The sequence below is a fragment of the Furipterus horrens genome, unplaced genomic scaffold (genome assembly GCF_987537825.1).
Source record: "Furipterus horrens unplaced genomic scaffold, mFurHor1.1.pri manual_scaffold_3, whole genome shotgun sequence".
Taxonomy (NCBI): domain Eukaryota; kingdom Metazoa; phylum Chordata; class Mammalia; order Chiroptera; family Furipteridae; genus Furipterus; species Furipterus horrens.
In genome coordinates, this window is record NW_028327173.1 from 108,706,100 (window position 1) to 108,720,113 (window position 14,014).

At 35.5% G+C, this 14,014-nt stretch overlaps 1 protein-coding gene across 1 annotated transcript in view; it reads left to right on the forward strand.

Moving 5' to 3' along the window:
* Window positions 1-14,014, forward strand: part of MYO9A (myosin IXA) — a 309,544-nt gene that overhangs the window by 190,696 nt on the left and 104,834 nt on the right. Inside the window, exons 18-21 of the mRNA XM_090270072.1 lie at window positions 1,222-1,261; window positions 10,433-10,555; window positions 10,823-10,903; window positions 13,212-13,322. Coding sequence (XP_090126198.1) covers window positions 1,222-1,261; window positions 10,433-10,555; window positions 10,823-10,903; window positions 13,212-13,322 — 355 coding nt within the window. The remainder of the gene's footprint in view (window positions 1-1,221; window positions 1,262-10,432; window positions 10,556-10,822; window positions 10,904-13,211; window positions 13,323-14,014) is intronic.

Genomic DNA, 14,014 nt, shown 5'->3' on the forward strand with positions numbered 1-14,014 from the left:
TGGTGATATTATTTCATGAGTAAAATTTTGACTGAAAGAAGATTTAAAAATACTCAGTATTTAGAGGTCTGACTCTCGTGCATTATTAAGCTCGTAGATTTTGTTTGTTTTCATCTCACCAAAAGAATCATGTTTGAATATACTCATTATTGCTGTTTAATGGACCCTACATCCAGAGAGAGAAGAACTGTTAGCTTTTTTTAGTATTCCCAGGCTTTAACTGCAATTGTCCTTCAGTTCTGAGAGTTCTAACAAAATGGGCAGGAAAATTTCCTATGAACTGCTGAATGGGACCATATATACTGATATTTAACACTTATCCAAGCCTGCCATTTCTCATTGCATGGTGGATCAGTAAAAAGTGCTTAGTTAACCTATATCAACATATTTCAAACACTTCTAAAGCATATTTTTGGACCACTAGCTAGGGGTGTGACTGAATTGGATTTCTTAGTCCATAAGTTATTGCTTAACAGTGTCATAAGCTCAGTTTATATAAATTTTGCTATATTCTAGAATTGTGAATTAACTCATTTAATTCTCACAACAACTCTTAAGAAGTTGGTGGTATTAACATCCTCATTTTACATTATCATATAATGAGACCAAGGCCTACGGAGGTTAAAATCATATCTTAGTAAGTGTGAGAGCTTAAATTCAAGCCCAGGTCTTTTGACTTCCCAACTCATGTTCATAAGTATTAGCTTTTATTCCCTTTCTGTAGCCATAATTTAAAAAAGATCTTGATGTAAGTATGATTTTGAGTTATGAATAAGAAAAAATAGAGCAGAAGAGAATTTTTAATTTCCGAAAGTGAAAACTCATAAGTTTTAGTGAGAAGTGCATTTTAAAATTCATGAAATTAAGTATCTATTTAAAGTCTTGGAGTGACAGAAACAAAACTTCTGTAGTCATAAGAAATTAGAGCCCTGTTAATATCCAAAAGAAAATGAAACTTCAGCTTTGAATGTACAACATTATGTTATTGATCTTCAGGCGTAAGTCTTATTATACCTATATTACAGAGCAGACATCTCTTTTCTTCTCTTTTTCTTGTTTATCCTTTCTTCCTAAAGGTGCCTGTTTAGTTGAATCAGGCTGTGTTTTCATATAGATGATCCGTATCTTGCAAATAGGTATATAATCTATTGTTTCAGTAGAGACCTTGAAATCATTCATCTCTACAATAGTTTTTTGCTAATGTATAATTTTTCTCTTTAGGAGAAACAAAAACTTCAAATTGAAGCCTGGCCTTCCAAAGGTGGGTATTATACAGAATCTTTTTTCCATTGGTGTCCTACTTCATAATTATTTTTTATTACTCATGCAAAAATCTTTACAAATCAAAGATAAGAAGTACCTTATTCATAACCAAAATAAGGATTATGTGCATTCAGTTAATTCCAGTTTAGAAGTGAGACTGGAAGTAAAATGGCCAAGGTTAATGGTTCAGGTAGATATTTATCTGTGATGTATCCTATTTTCTAGTGTTTGAAAAGTTATGAATAACATATAAATTTCTGTTGAGTAATCGCTTTTTTACATGAAATCTTTTTATTTTTCCATGAGGCAGATTAAGATCAGATTCTGAATTTTACTTGATTTTTAAATAATTTCTAACTAGTGCTTATCTAATTCTTATTATCATTAGCACTGATTAGTCAGGTTTTTCTGTAAAGGTCCAAATAAGCTTATAGGCCTGCGGTCTGTGTTGTAACTACTCTCTTAGCTCTGCTACTGTAGCACAAATGCAGCTGTAGATAATACGTAATTGAACGACTATGATAGTAGTCCAATAAAAATTTATTTATGGACACTGAGGTTTGAATTTCATATAATTTTTCACATGCCACTAAATATTATTTTAATTTTTTCATTTATATAAACCACATAAAAATAGTGGGCAGGATTTGGCCCTCAGGCTATAATCTGCCTACTCTGATCTACATTGTTAAGACAGAGATGGCATTCCAAAAATATTGAACTTACTAAAGAAAGGTCTTACTATTTTGTCCTCTTCTACCCTTCCAAAGAAGCAATTCTGCTTCTTGTAAGCTTGTTAATGAATGTAATTTCAAAATTTCAGAAGAACTGGAAAAAGAATTGTTTATTCTTATGATTCCCTAGTTCAAGGAAAAAGAAAATGGATCTTTCTTTATTATTCTTTCTATTTCAGTTATCTTAGGTTTCCAAAGAAAATTTAATGTGCTGCTGATGTGGTTTCAGGTAGTGATAGATATTATTTTAATCTACAAACCACAGAGACAATTTATGTAAGTAGTTTATAATGATATTCTTATCATGAAAATATTTTATGTAGAGAAAAAGAGAGAAGGAGACCATATTTGTTCTTAAACAACTTTATTCATTTGTCTTTAGTTTTCCTTCACTCTCTTTAGTCTTTTAGCGTTTTGAATGCCACCTCTGGGCTTACCTATTTGCACTGTTCTTTTCACTCTGCTCAATTGCATAACTTCTCTTTAAACTTCATGTGATAGCCAACATGAATGTGTTGGATACCTCTGCAGTAAATAATTCCATTCAGTCATCAATTAGAGGAATCCCTTTATTTCTCTCTCTTTTTTTTTTTAAATTATTTATTTATTTATTTTTAGAGAGAGGAGAAAGAAGAAAGAGAGGGAGAGAAACATCACTGAGGTTGCCTCTCACTCGTGCCCCCAACTGGGGACCTGACGTGCAGCCTAGTCATGTGCCCTGACTGGGAATTGAACCAGCGACACTTGGCTCACAGGCCGACACTCAGTCCACTGAGCCACAGCAGCCAGGGCTCTATTTCTCTCTCTTTTTAAATTAAATTAATTTTTTTGTTTATTATAGTATTTTATTGATCCAAATGCATATATTTGATATTTGAGAGTCAACATAGCTTATGAAAGTATAGACTTTGGAGTCAAACTGATCTACATTCAAATTATGGATGTTGCTTGCTCTATGGTTTTTGGAGTACTCTTAACTTGTCTTAACCTCTGTCTCCTCATCTGTAATGCAGGGGATAACATATGTTAGGATTAGAGATACATGTTTGGTATGTGAATGGTTAGTAGTCAATAAAAAGTATTTATCTTATGTTTTCCATTAGAACATTTAGAACTGAATTCGTGGCTTATCTATATACATACATCTATGGATAATATATGGCTTCTTTCAGAACTATATTCTTCATCTTACTTTCATACACTTATTTAAATATACCTCATTTTTTCTAATTATACTTAATAAGTGGTTTGCTTGTTTCTTTTCAGTTTATTTCAGATCAAGGCAAGACAAGTATGAGTAAAAATTAAAGTGGCAGATCTTATATCTTCATTAACTGTGGTCATTTGCTGAACAAGATATTTCTGTTGCATAGTTAATTTTATATATGTTGTGGGAAGAAGCATCAGAAGTATAGATAACCTGAGCTTTATTTTTTCTTTTGCTTTATGGTGAAATCTGCAGCCTCTTTCATATCTTGCTAACTGAAGCATTGTTGCATGCGTTGGTACAACTTTTATAGCTACTGGAAATAAGATTCAATCACCTGTATTTAGGGTCCCTCTAGCATCTTGTTTTATTGAGATAGGTAGGATTTAGAATGCTTTGTTTTTAATGCAATCCTGACCAATTAAATATAAGCAAATATTTAACAAATACAACCTTCAACAGCCCTTAGCCCCCTGTTAATAAAGTTCTCTTTTGATAGTACTTTTCTTTTTCTCTTTAGAATTTATTCCCACTCATAACCTTGAAGCTGTCACTTTTATTAAATCTTTTCTAACATAACTTATCTTTTAATTTCCAGTTTTTTACTGACAGTTGCCCTGTTGTACATTTCTGCTTTGACACCCTGCTCATATCTCATACTTGATGCCCAGAGTGATTTTCATGTGTCACTTCCCTACTAAATCTTTAGTAACTCAGGCTCAAGACATGAAGTTAATTTTAGTCCTCTTTACCATGAGCAGTATGTTGCAGTATCCTCTTTTTAAAAAATAAAAAATTTAAAAATCAGTACACAATATTATTTTAGTTTCAGGTATACAACATAGTGATTTGACATTTATATACCTTACGAAATGGTCACCCTGGTAAGTTTAGGACTCATCTGACACCATACATAGTTATTACAATATTATTGACTATATTGCCTATGCTGCACTTGACATTCCTGTGACTTTTTATAACTGGTATTTTGTATATCTTACTCCCTTCTTTTTCATCCATTCCCCCATCCACCTATTGGCAACCATCAAAATGTTCTGTGTATCTAGAATTTGTTTCTGTTTTGTTTATTCATTTATTTTATTTTTAAAGATTTTACATATACGTGAAAGAATATTTGTCTTTCTCTGTCTAGACTCATTTCACTTAGCATAATACCCTCCAGCTCCATCCAAGTTGTCGCATATGGCAAGATTTCATTCTTCTTTATGGCTGAGTAATGTTCTATTGTATATATGCACAACCTCTTTTTCATGTATCTGTTGATGGGCACTTGGGTTGCTTCCATATGTTGGCTCTTGTAAATAATGCTTAATCTTTGTTTCTATAACAGCTTGAACATCAAGCAGTAAATAGTAGTTTTTAAAAAATGAGCTTATTAATTCAGCTGAATAAACTAAACAGTGAAAATGAAATTAAGACAGGAATAAAGTAGATAATGAACAGAAGACCTAAGAAAGAAATTAACTTTGTTTTTCTTTTCTGGTTAGACCTGTGTTGTGCAGTCCAGTTCATGGTTTTGTCACATCGTGCTGGGCTGTTGTAACTGCCATGTAACTGGATTCATCTCTCTCTAGCCCTCGTAGCCTCCAGTCCTCCACCTTGTTCCCTTTTGCCTTGTCTCTCCCTTTCGCCTCGCCCTATTCTATCTTCTTCATAAGTCTTAATAACCTTCAAGTTATTGTTTATTTTTTAATGTCTTTGTAGCCTGTTTCTTTGTACTTGAATGCACTGTATTCCTAGTACATACTTAGAACAGAGCCTGATCTGTAGTAATCACTCTGAATATTTGTTGATTGATCTGATCATGGCGGTTTTATGGGCAGAAGTCTGGTCTCCAATTGCTGAAGAAACATTGCCTAAAAGTCATTAGTTGCTAACTATTCTCATTCATCAAAACTAATATTTATTGAATACCTACTCTGTACCACACACTGTTTTAGGCATTAGGAGTATGCAGATGAACAGTCTAGTCAGAGTCCTTGCTTTCCTTTAGTTATTTTCTAGAGGGAAAAAAATGCAAGTAAGCAAATAAATGAAAAGATAATTATATGATATTTTATGCAAAGAGGAATATGAAATGACATGTTGACTTAGAGGGGAGCTACTACAGCCCAGGCTGGTGTAGCTCAGTTGGTAGGGTGTCATCCCACAAACTGAAAGGTCTATGGGTTGATTGCTGGTCAGGGCACATGCCTGGGTTGCAGGTTCGGTCCACAGTCAGGGCATGTATGGAAGGCAGCCAATCCATGTTTCTCTCCCCCTCTTCTACATCCCTTTCCCTCTCTCTAAAATCAAAAATTAAAAAAAAAATTTTTAAATTAGAGATAGGCTACTTTTTTGGTAGTTAAGCAAGAACTTCATGAGAAAGTTTTAGGTATTTAAGCTATGAGTTGAATGCCAAGAAAAATCAAGCCATGTAAAGATCTTGCTATAAGTATTTTAAGGAAATGAAAAAATTAGAAAGAATTTTATGTAATAATACAGGTAGGTGGTGCTTTTAAAAAATACTTTTCTACTTAAACTCCTTGAAGGAAAGAACTTTTAAAAGAAATAGTTATTTGTATTTTCCACTGCCCATGTGATGCTTTTCACATAGTGACAAATGTATATTAATTAATTTTACTATCACTTCAGATATGGTTTACAAAATGAAACCATTATTTCCAAGGTCTTTTTCTTAGAATTATCTTAAAAGTTTGGTATAATCATTTTAGACTTCAGAGCCAATTTGTTTTTACTGATGGATAAACTATAGAATTATTCTAATTAGTTTTGACCAATATATAAAATTATTTTTCTTAATATACGATGAATTTTCTTGTAAGAATTAAAAAATACTAATATAATTAAAGTAAAAACCCTCCAAAATTCAACATACACACACCATTTTACATGTATGTTGTTATTTTATGTGGTTTTTTTTTGTCAATAGTATTTGCAAATATTTATCCATGTCAGGAAATACAGGTTTACAATGGCTTTTTCAAATTGATTTTATTAGGATGACACTGGTAAATAAAATTACATAGGCTTCAGGTGTACAGTTCTATAATACCTCCATTATGTATTGACCCCAGTCAGGTCTCCTTCCATCACCATTTATCCTTTCATATCCTGTTCTGCCTTCCCCCACCCTCTTTCCCTCTGGTTATGGTGGTTTTGTGAGCAATGTAGTACTTGGCTATGTGGATGAAACATACTTTATGAAAAGAATTCCATATTAATGCATATGTCTGTTCATAATTTAAAAATTATTTTTTGAAGTATATTGTCAGAATTAGCATGCAGATCTTATTTGACAGTTTCCTTAAATATCTAAAAGCAACATTGCTAAAAAAAAATAAAAATAGAAAATAAAAGTGACATTGCTTATTAGGAAGGTTATACTGATTTACATCCTTAAGAATAGTGTGTAATATATTTTATACACACACACACACATTTCCCCACATCCTCATGAGAATGTTAGGTTTTGTCAGCCTTTATTGTGTTTGCCAATCTGATGTGCAGAAAATCTCTTTAAAAGAAAGTAAGTTTCTTTGTGTACAAGTGAGATTGAACGGTTTCCATTATGTTGTCATTTATATTTGTGAATTGCATATTCAGGTCTCATTTATTATCAATCCTATTTTAAAGGATTTCTTACAGTTCTTATATACAGATAATGAGTCATTGTCATTGTTAGAAATATTTTTTCTTAGTTGCACTAATTTATACATGTACTGTACTTACTGTTACTTGAAAGTTTTTATTTTTCAATGTTTATATTGTCAAAATTAATATTTTTAGACAAACTTATTATGCCTTTAACTCAATCTTGTGTTTCTTATACAATAAAACTTTCACTACTTTTTAAATAATAAGTTGTATATCTGTATAGATATATTTTTTATTGACAAACTCACACCCAATCATTGACTAAAAACACTCCCACAAGAACTTCCATCCCACAAGAACTTCCATTAAAGGTGGTGGCATAGGTAAACAGGGTTTACCTCCTCGCACAACCACATCAAAATTACAACTGAACTATAAAATAACCATCATTCAGAACTGCTGGAAATTTCATAGTCCTACAACTATGAAATTAAAGAAGAAACCACAGTGAGACTGGTAGGAGGGGTGGAGATGTAGAGTGGGCTGGTCCCACACTCATGTGTGGTGGATAAAAATTGAGAGGTGTATCTTAGGAGCAAGGAGTCCCAGCCCTACAACAGGCCCCCCAGCCCAGGGTTCCAGTGAAAGGAAATAAGTCTCCATAACTTCTGACTGTAAAAACCAACTGAGCTTGAGGCTGTGGAAGACAGAAACTGCCGGTCTCCCTGGCAGTTTCTCTTAAAGGGGCTGCTCACAGACTTACTCGGTCTCTCTTCTGAGCTCCAGTGCTTTAGCAACAGAGAGACATCAGAGACATGTAGGAAGAAACTGAAGTGTCTGGCATCACGATGAGAGGTAGGGGGCAGTTTTCTCTTAGAAGGAAGTGCTGGCAGAGGCCATTGTTCCTTTTATGAGCCTTCCCCCAACAGAGCCACAGAGCAGGCTGGCGGGCACCATATCTGAGACTCCATCACCCTGGCTCACAGTATTTACCCCACTGCGGTGATTCCCTGAGTGCCTTCCCCCACCCAAATTTCAGGCCCACCCAAACTGTTTCCAGTGGCTTTTCCATATGAATGGCTTGTCTTGGCCCGTGCTTCAGATATTCGTAAATTCTCTCAAACACACAGCATCTGGCATCAACATGCCCTACACTTCTGTCTAAGATGCCCCAGGCCCAGCACTAGCAGCATCCTGCCTTCGTTCACAGCTTGGCCTTTCCTAGGCACTTCCAAGCCCAGCACAAGTAGCAGCCATCTCCAAATTGCTTTGTAGCTAATGCTATGTGACTCTGGACAGAACACAGGTGGTGGCTGACCTTGTATTTGCCAACAGCAATCAAAGTTCAACTGCAAGACGAGGGTGTGCACAGCCCACACAGTGGGCACACCTTAAAAGTTCAGCTTGGGTAATAGGGGAGGCTGTGCCACTGGACCTTACAGGACTCCTATACATTAAGCAACTCTATCAAGCCTGGGAGATGTAGCAGCTGTACCTGACACATAGAAACAAACACAGGGAGGCTGCCAAAATGAGGAGACAAAGAAACATGGCCCAAATGAAAGAAGAGAACAAAACTTCAGAAAAAAGAACTAAACAAAATGGAGACAAGCAACCTATCAGATGATGCAGAGTTCAAAACACTAGATAAAACTTAGTGAGGATTTCTATAGCATAAAAAAGATCCAGTCAGAAATGAAGGAGACACTAATTGAAATAAAGAGCAATTTACAGGGAAACAGCAGTAGAGTGAATGAAGCCCAGAATCAAATCAGTGACTTGGAACATAAGGAAGCCAAAAACAACCAATCAGAATGGCAAGAAGAAAAAAGAATCCAAAAAAATGAAGAGGGTGTAAGAAGCCTCTGGGACAACTTCAAGTGCTCCAATATTTGCATCATAGGAGTGCCAGAAGGTGAAGAGAAAGACCAAGAAATTGGAAACCTACTTGAAAATATAATGATAGAAAACTTCCCTAATTTGGTGAAGGAAATAGACATGCAGGTCTGGGAAGCACAGAGTCCCAAACAAGATGGATCCAAAGAGGCCCACACCAAGACATCATAATTAAAATGCCAAAGGTTAAATACAAAGAGAGAATCTTAGAAGCAGCAAGAAGAAAGCAGTTAGTTACCTACAAGGGAGCTTCCATAAGACTGTCAGCTGAGTTCTCAAAAGAAACTGCAGGCTAGAAGGGATTGGCCAGAAATGTTCAAAGTGATGTAAAGCAAGGACTTACAAGAGATTACTCTACTCACCAAGCTATCATGTAGAATCTAAGGACAGATAAAGAGCTTTCCAGACCAGAAAAAGCTGAAGGTGTTTGTCATCACCAAACCAGTATTATATGAAATATTAAATGATTTTCTTTAAGAAGATCAAAATATGAACAATAAAATGGCAATAAATACATACCTATTAACAATGGAACTTAAAGAACAAAATAAAAAACAGAACAGAAACAGAATCATAAATAGATTGTTTTGAAAGTTGCCAGATGGGAGGTGGTCCAGGGATGGGTAAAAAAGGTGAAAGGGTTAAGAAATACAAATTGATAGTTACAGAATAGTAATAGGGACGTAAACTACAGCATAGAGAATAGAATAGCCAAACTACATATATGCAGGACTCATCCATATGGACAATGGTGTGGGGAGTGTGTGACAGAGCAGGGGTTGTGTGAGGGCAAAGGAAATTTTGGAAAAACTAATAGCATAAACAATAAAATACAATTTAAAAATCTCCCACATCTTTAATATTTTATATTCTTTAGTTGCTTTATGTGTAACTTTGATCTTATTATTAAGATTAATAATTAGCACATCAGGATGAGGGCTGATAGGGACTGTATTTTTCTTTTTTCTGTGTTCATGGCATATCTGATGTAGCCCTGGGATTGAATTTAATTTGCCTCTGTGAATTAGGATTCAGTTACAGATAACAGTAGTTACTGTAGATGGCATTACAAAATCATTAGAAGTGTTAGAGTTTCAAAAAATGGGATAACTGTAACAGAACAACAATGTAAAAAAGGAAGGGGGAAAAAAAAAGAAGTTTTAGTTTCAGAGTATTAAAATAACAGTGCAAAACTGACCAGGGCTGTAATCAGAAAGTTGCAGGTGCTGCTTCCAGGTTAGTGCAGGAGTCAGGAGAAGCTGCTGCAGCTCTTGGCTCCAGGGCTAGGGTACCTTTAGTAGAGCAGCAGTGACAGCACAGATGCCCTGCATTCTGCCTCTCAGCACCCAGAAGAGTAGTACCTGAATAGAAAACTGAAGTACTCCCATGGACATGCTTGCCAGCAGAAACAGAAGCTACTAGCCAAAGCCTCTGCTTTATTATACCTTCCCAGTTTCATGTGTGGGTATTTGATTGATAAACATATCACTTCCAGAACCTGAGGTACAGGAGTTTGGGAAAAGTAGTTTTCTTTTTAGCTGGAGAGTTTCTGCAGGAAAGCAGAAAGAGGGTAGAATGGGTGTTGAATATCAATCTCTCATATTTACCACACTCTTTATACATAGAAAATAATGAAAACTGGCTTAAAATTTTGTTTTTCCTATTCTTAGTTTAATTTATGTGAAGAATTTGATTTTTCTCCTCTTCTTTTCAGCACTTGCTAGATGTAAATTCTTTAAAGCACCTGACGAGACTGACCCTGCAGGATCGCATTACCAAGTCCCTTCTTCATTTGCACAAGAAGAAGAAACCTCCCAGCATCAGTGCTCAGTTTCAGGTTATTTCCTATTTTACTTTGAACAAAGAGAAATCAGTTTTGTTCAGACTGACATTGAAAGGTCAAAATGATTGGCAAGATACCTGAATGGGTTAAGATTCATGTGACTAAGAAGCCACACTGTAATAGTCATTTTGCTTTTCATAAATAAACTTATTTCTGTGTATACCACTCATTTTTGCATATTTTGACAACATTGTTTATATTTATAAATCGTTACCAATTCGGAATGGAAGAAAATGCTCATTATGTTACTTTGTATCGCAGGCCTCATTAAACAAGCTGATGGAGACACTTGATCAAGCAGAACCATATTTTGTAAAATGCATTCGCTCTAATGCAGAAAAGGTAAAAATGTCCTGTAAATGAGAGCTTCTCAGCTTACTTCAAATAAAGCTTTAAATTCTTCTTAAGGGGAGTAAGTGGACAAGAAGAGTTATCTATAATCTTTCTTAAGGAAAACAATATTCTATATTTTCTGTGGATATTTTTCTTGTTTTTATACTTACCTGCCTCTAAGTTATTTATATGGTCTTGATTTAGTATCTACTAGAATTTGAGAAGCAAGTACCTCTTGAAATTCCATCATCAAAAAATTTTATTCAACTTTTGTTACCCTGAGATTAATTCCTCTTGCATTTATATACACTATCTCGCTTAAAGAACTTGCTTGACGTTTTTCATGTTTAGAGATTCTTATCTTTATAAAATAGGGAAGATACTGTGGATATTCTTGATTCCTTTCTGTTTCCTATGACAATTCCCCTAATTAGAGGTTTGCAGAATATATCTAATAAGTGTAAACATTTGTCATCTTTCTTTATGTTCACTGTAGGAAAGAATAGTTCCCAGGCTGAACAGGTAAAATGTGTAGGAATTACGTTCAGCTTTCTTAATTCTTAAGAAGCAGTTTCCAACTCTGCTATTTATAAGCTTTGTGACTTTAGACAAGTTAACCTTTCTGTGGCTTAAATATTTTCATTCATGTAAGACTGTACTGTATTTATAGGATTTCACATTGTTTTGTGAGTATATGTGAGCTAATACCTCTAACATACTTAGAATGTTCCTAGCCCATACTAAGTGGTTAATAAATGTAGCTATTCTTTTACAGTGACTAAAAAGGAAACCATTTTATTTATAGTTAAATAGAAGTTTGAGTCCCTATTATGAATTGAGACCTTGCTATACAAAAAGTTCAATTAATAAAGTATTTGAGAGTACAGTATTAATAATAAATAAATAACAGCTATTATTATTATTTAACATAAGTTGCCTATTGACATTTTTTCCTTGACAGGTGGTATGCCCTATCTGTTTGGAGGAAAATGTTTGAGATTACCTTAGGAAATCATTGAAAATAGTATTTAGAGTAAATAGGGAGAAATATCAGAAGCTCCAAATCTTGTTTTGAATGTCTGAAAATATGCCTACTGAGATACCGAGGAAGAGTGGGCATTGTGACTTGTGAGGAATGACTACCTCCCATTAGCTTCTTCCCTATCAATGCATATACAGTGAAATCATCAGTTGTCAAGGATTAGAGGAAGTTTTTGTTTTTTAGTGTGTCCTGTGAGTGTCATCAGCAGAAAATATTTAGGGAATAAATTACTCTTAACCCTGTACTAGTTATTAGAAGAAGAATCTGGCTGCTCTCAGTTAACTAAGGCAACTGGTAAAGTGGGGCAGGTGGTTTCTGAGTGGGATTATAGATAAAATTATAATTAAAAACAAAAATGGATACTCTTGACCATATATATAAGTAGGCTACGCTTGTTACATATTTTATAGTGACTACTCTATGGCCTGCCCTGGCTGGTTTAGCTCAGTGGATTGAGCGTCGGCCTGCGAGCTAAGTGTCGCTGGTTCGATCTTCCAGTCAGGGCACATCAGAGAAGGAAAACTCTGACTCCAAAAAACCTCCGCTGCCTTGCGGCATACCTCTTCAGGGGAAAGGCTAAGGGAGTAAACCCCGACAGAAAATCCGGAGCCGGAGTCCCTAAGGCGGTTTGACGTTGTAGTCAACACCGGCAACTCCTGCGGCGCACCTGAAGCCAAGCTGTATTGACTCCGTCTTTCCCTTGGACCCTTCAGCTGCGAAGAGAGGGGGGGTCTGCTGCATGGGCAACAGCAGACCCTCCATATCACCCTGCCCAGGCTCTGTAGCTTCAGCTTCACTGGAGAGGACACTCCAGCGTCATTGCAAGATGTCGATTCAACACGGGAGGAGACAGATACCGTGTCACTCCCGAGTCGGACTGCACAGCCATTCTTGGTGGTGCAGATAGACTCTTAAGAAGCTACATCTCTCGAGACGGACGGCTGCCGACGACGACTCTGTGGCCTTCTTTTTGGGCAGCTGCATTCCTTGTGAGCTTTGAAGATCCCCTCTCTGTATAACTGGAGAAGCCTGAAAACCTGGTTTCTCTTTTTTCCCTAGGGTGAGGCAGTCAGAACTTTTCTGAAGCTACCAGCTGGGGAAGTAAGATTGTCCTGTCACCTCTGCTGTATCAATCAGACAACCTTCAGTCAATTCCTAGACAGTTAAAAGTTAATTATACTTACAAGAGAGACATTAATTTGGAAATCTGTATCTTCTTGGTTAATGTTTTTTTCCCTTTTTTTTTTTTTTTTTGTCCTATTGGCTTTGTTTTAGCTGCCATTAAGGTTCAATGATGCCTTGGTACTTAGACAGCTTCGGTATACTGGGATGCTGGAGACAGTTCGAATTCGCCAATCAGGATACAGCTGCAAATACTCTTTCCAGGTTATACTTCTATAGTCATCTTTAAATATATATGCACAGCAAGCAAATTATTCCTGTCTTTATTTTCTTTTGGGGGCTCACTTTTAATTTCTCTTAATTCTTCCTTTTCATTCCATCTTTTGTATGCAGAATAGAATGATATCAATCTCATTAAGTTTGTGTTGTAATAGTACCTAGTATTTGGCTATCCTTGCTTGATCTGCATGTTTCCTAATACTAAATTTACTCATAGCAATTCTTCACATTAATTTTTTCAGTAATTGAAATAGTTCATTCGTAACTTTCTGGTCCAAAAGAAACAATTCCATTTGGCTTTTGCTAAAATTTTCTCAGCAGAATTTTATTTTATAGGAAGCTGCCAGCAAGGCTCATAGTTATTCTCATTAGCTCCTGCTACTATGGGTATAAAAATTATACTGAAGCTTTTCAGCAGCTGAACAAGTCTTTTGACACTGTTACTAAGAAAGGAAGCTTCATTCTCAGTTATATCCTGTAATGACTGCCACCTTTGCATATTTTTTCTGCTAAGAATTTCTGATTCTTGTTAAATAAGTTTTTCTGTGGTTTATAATAGAGCTTTCTCAAAAGCTATGATTAGTTTCTGCCCTGCTTTTCTGCTCTCATTCCCCTTTGATAACAAAATATTATGTAGAACTCAGTATCACCCCCCACCCTTTGTAAATTAACCTTTT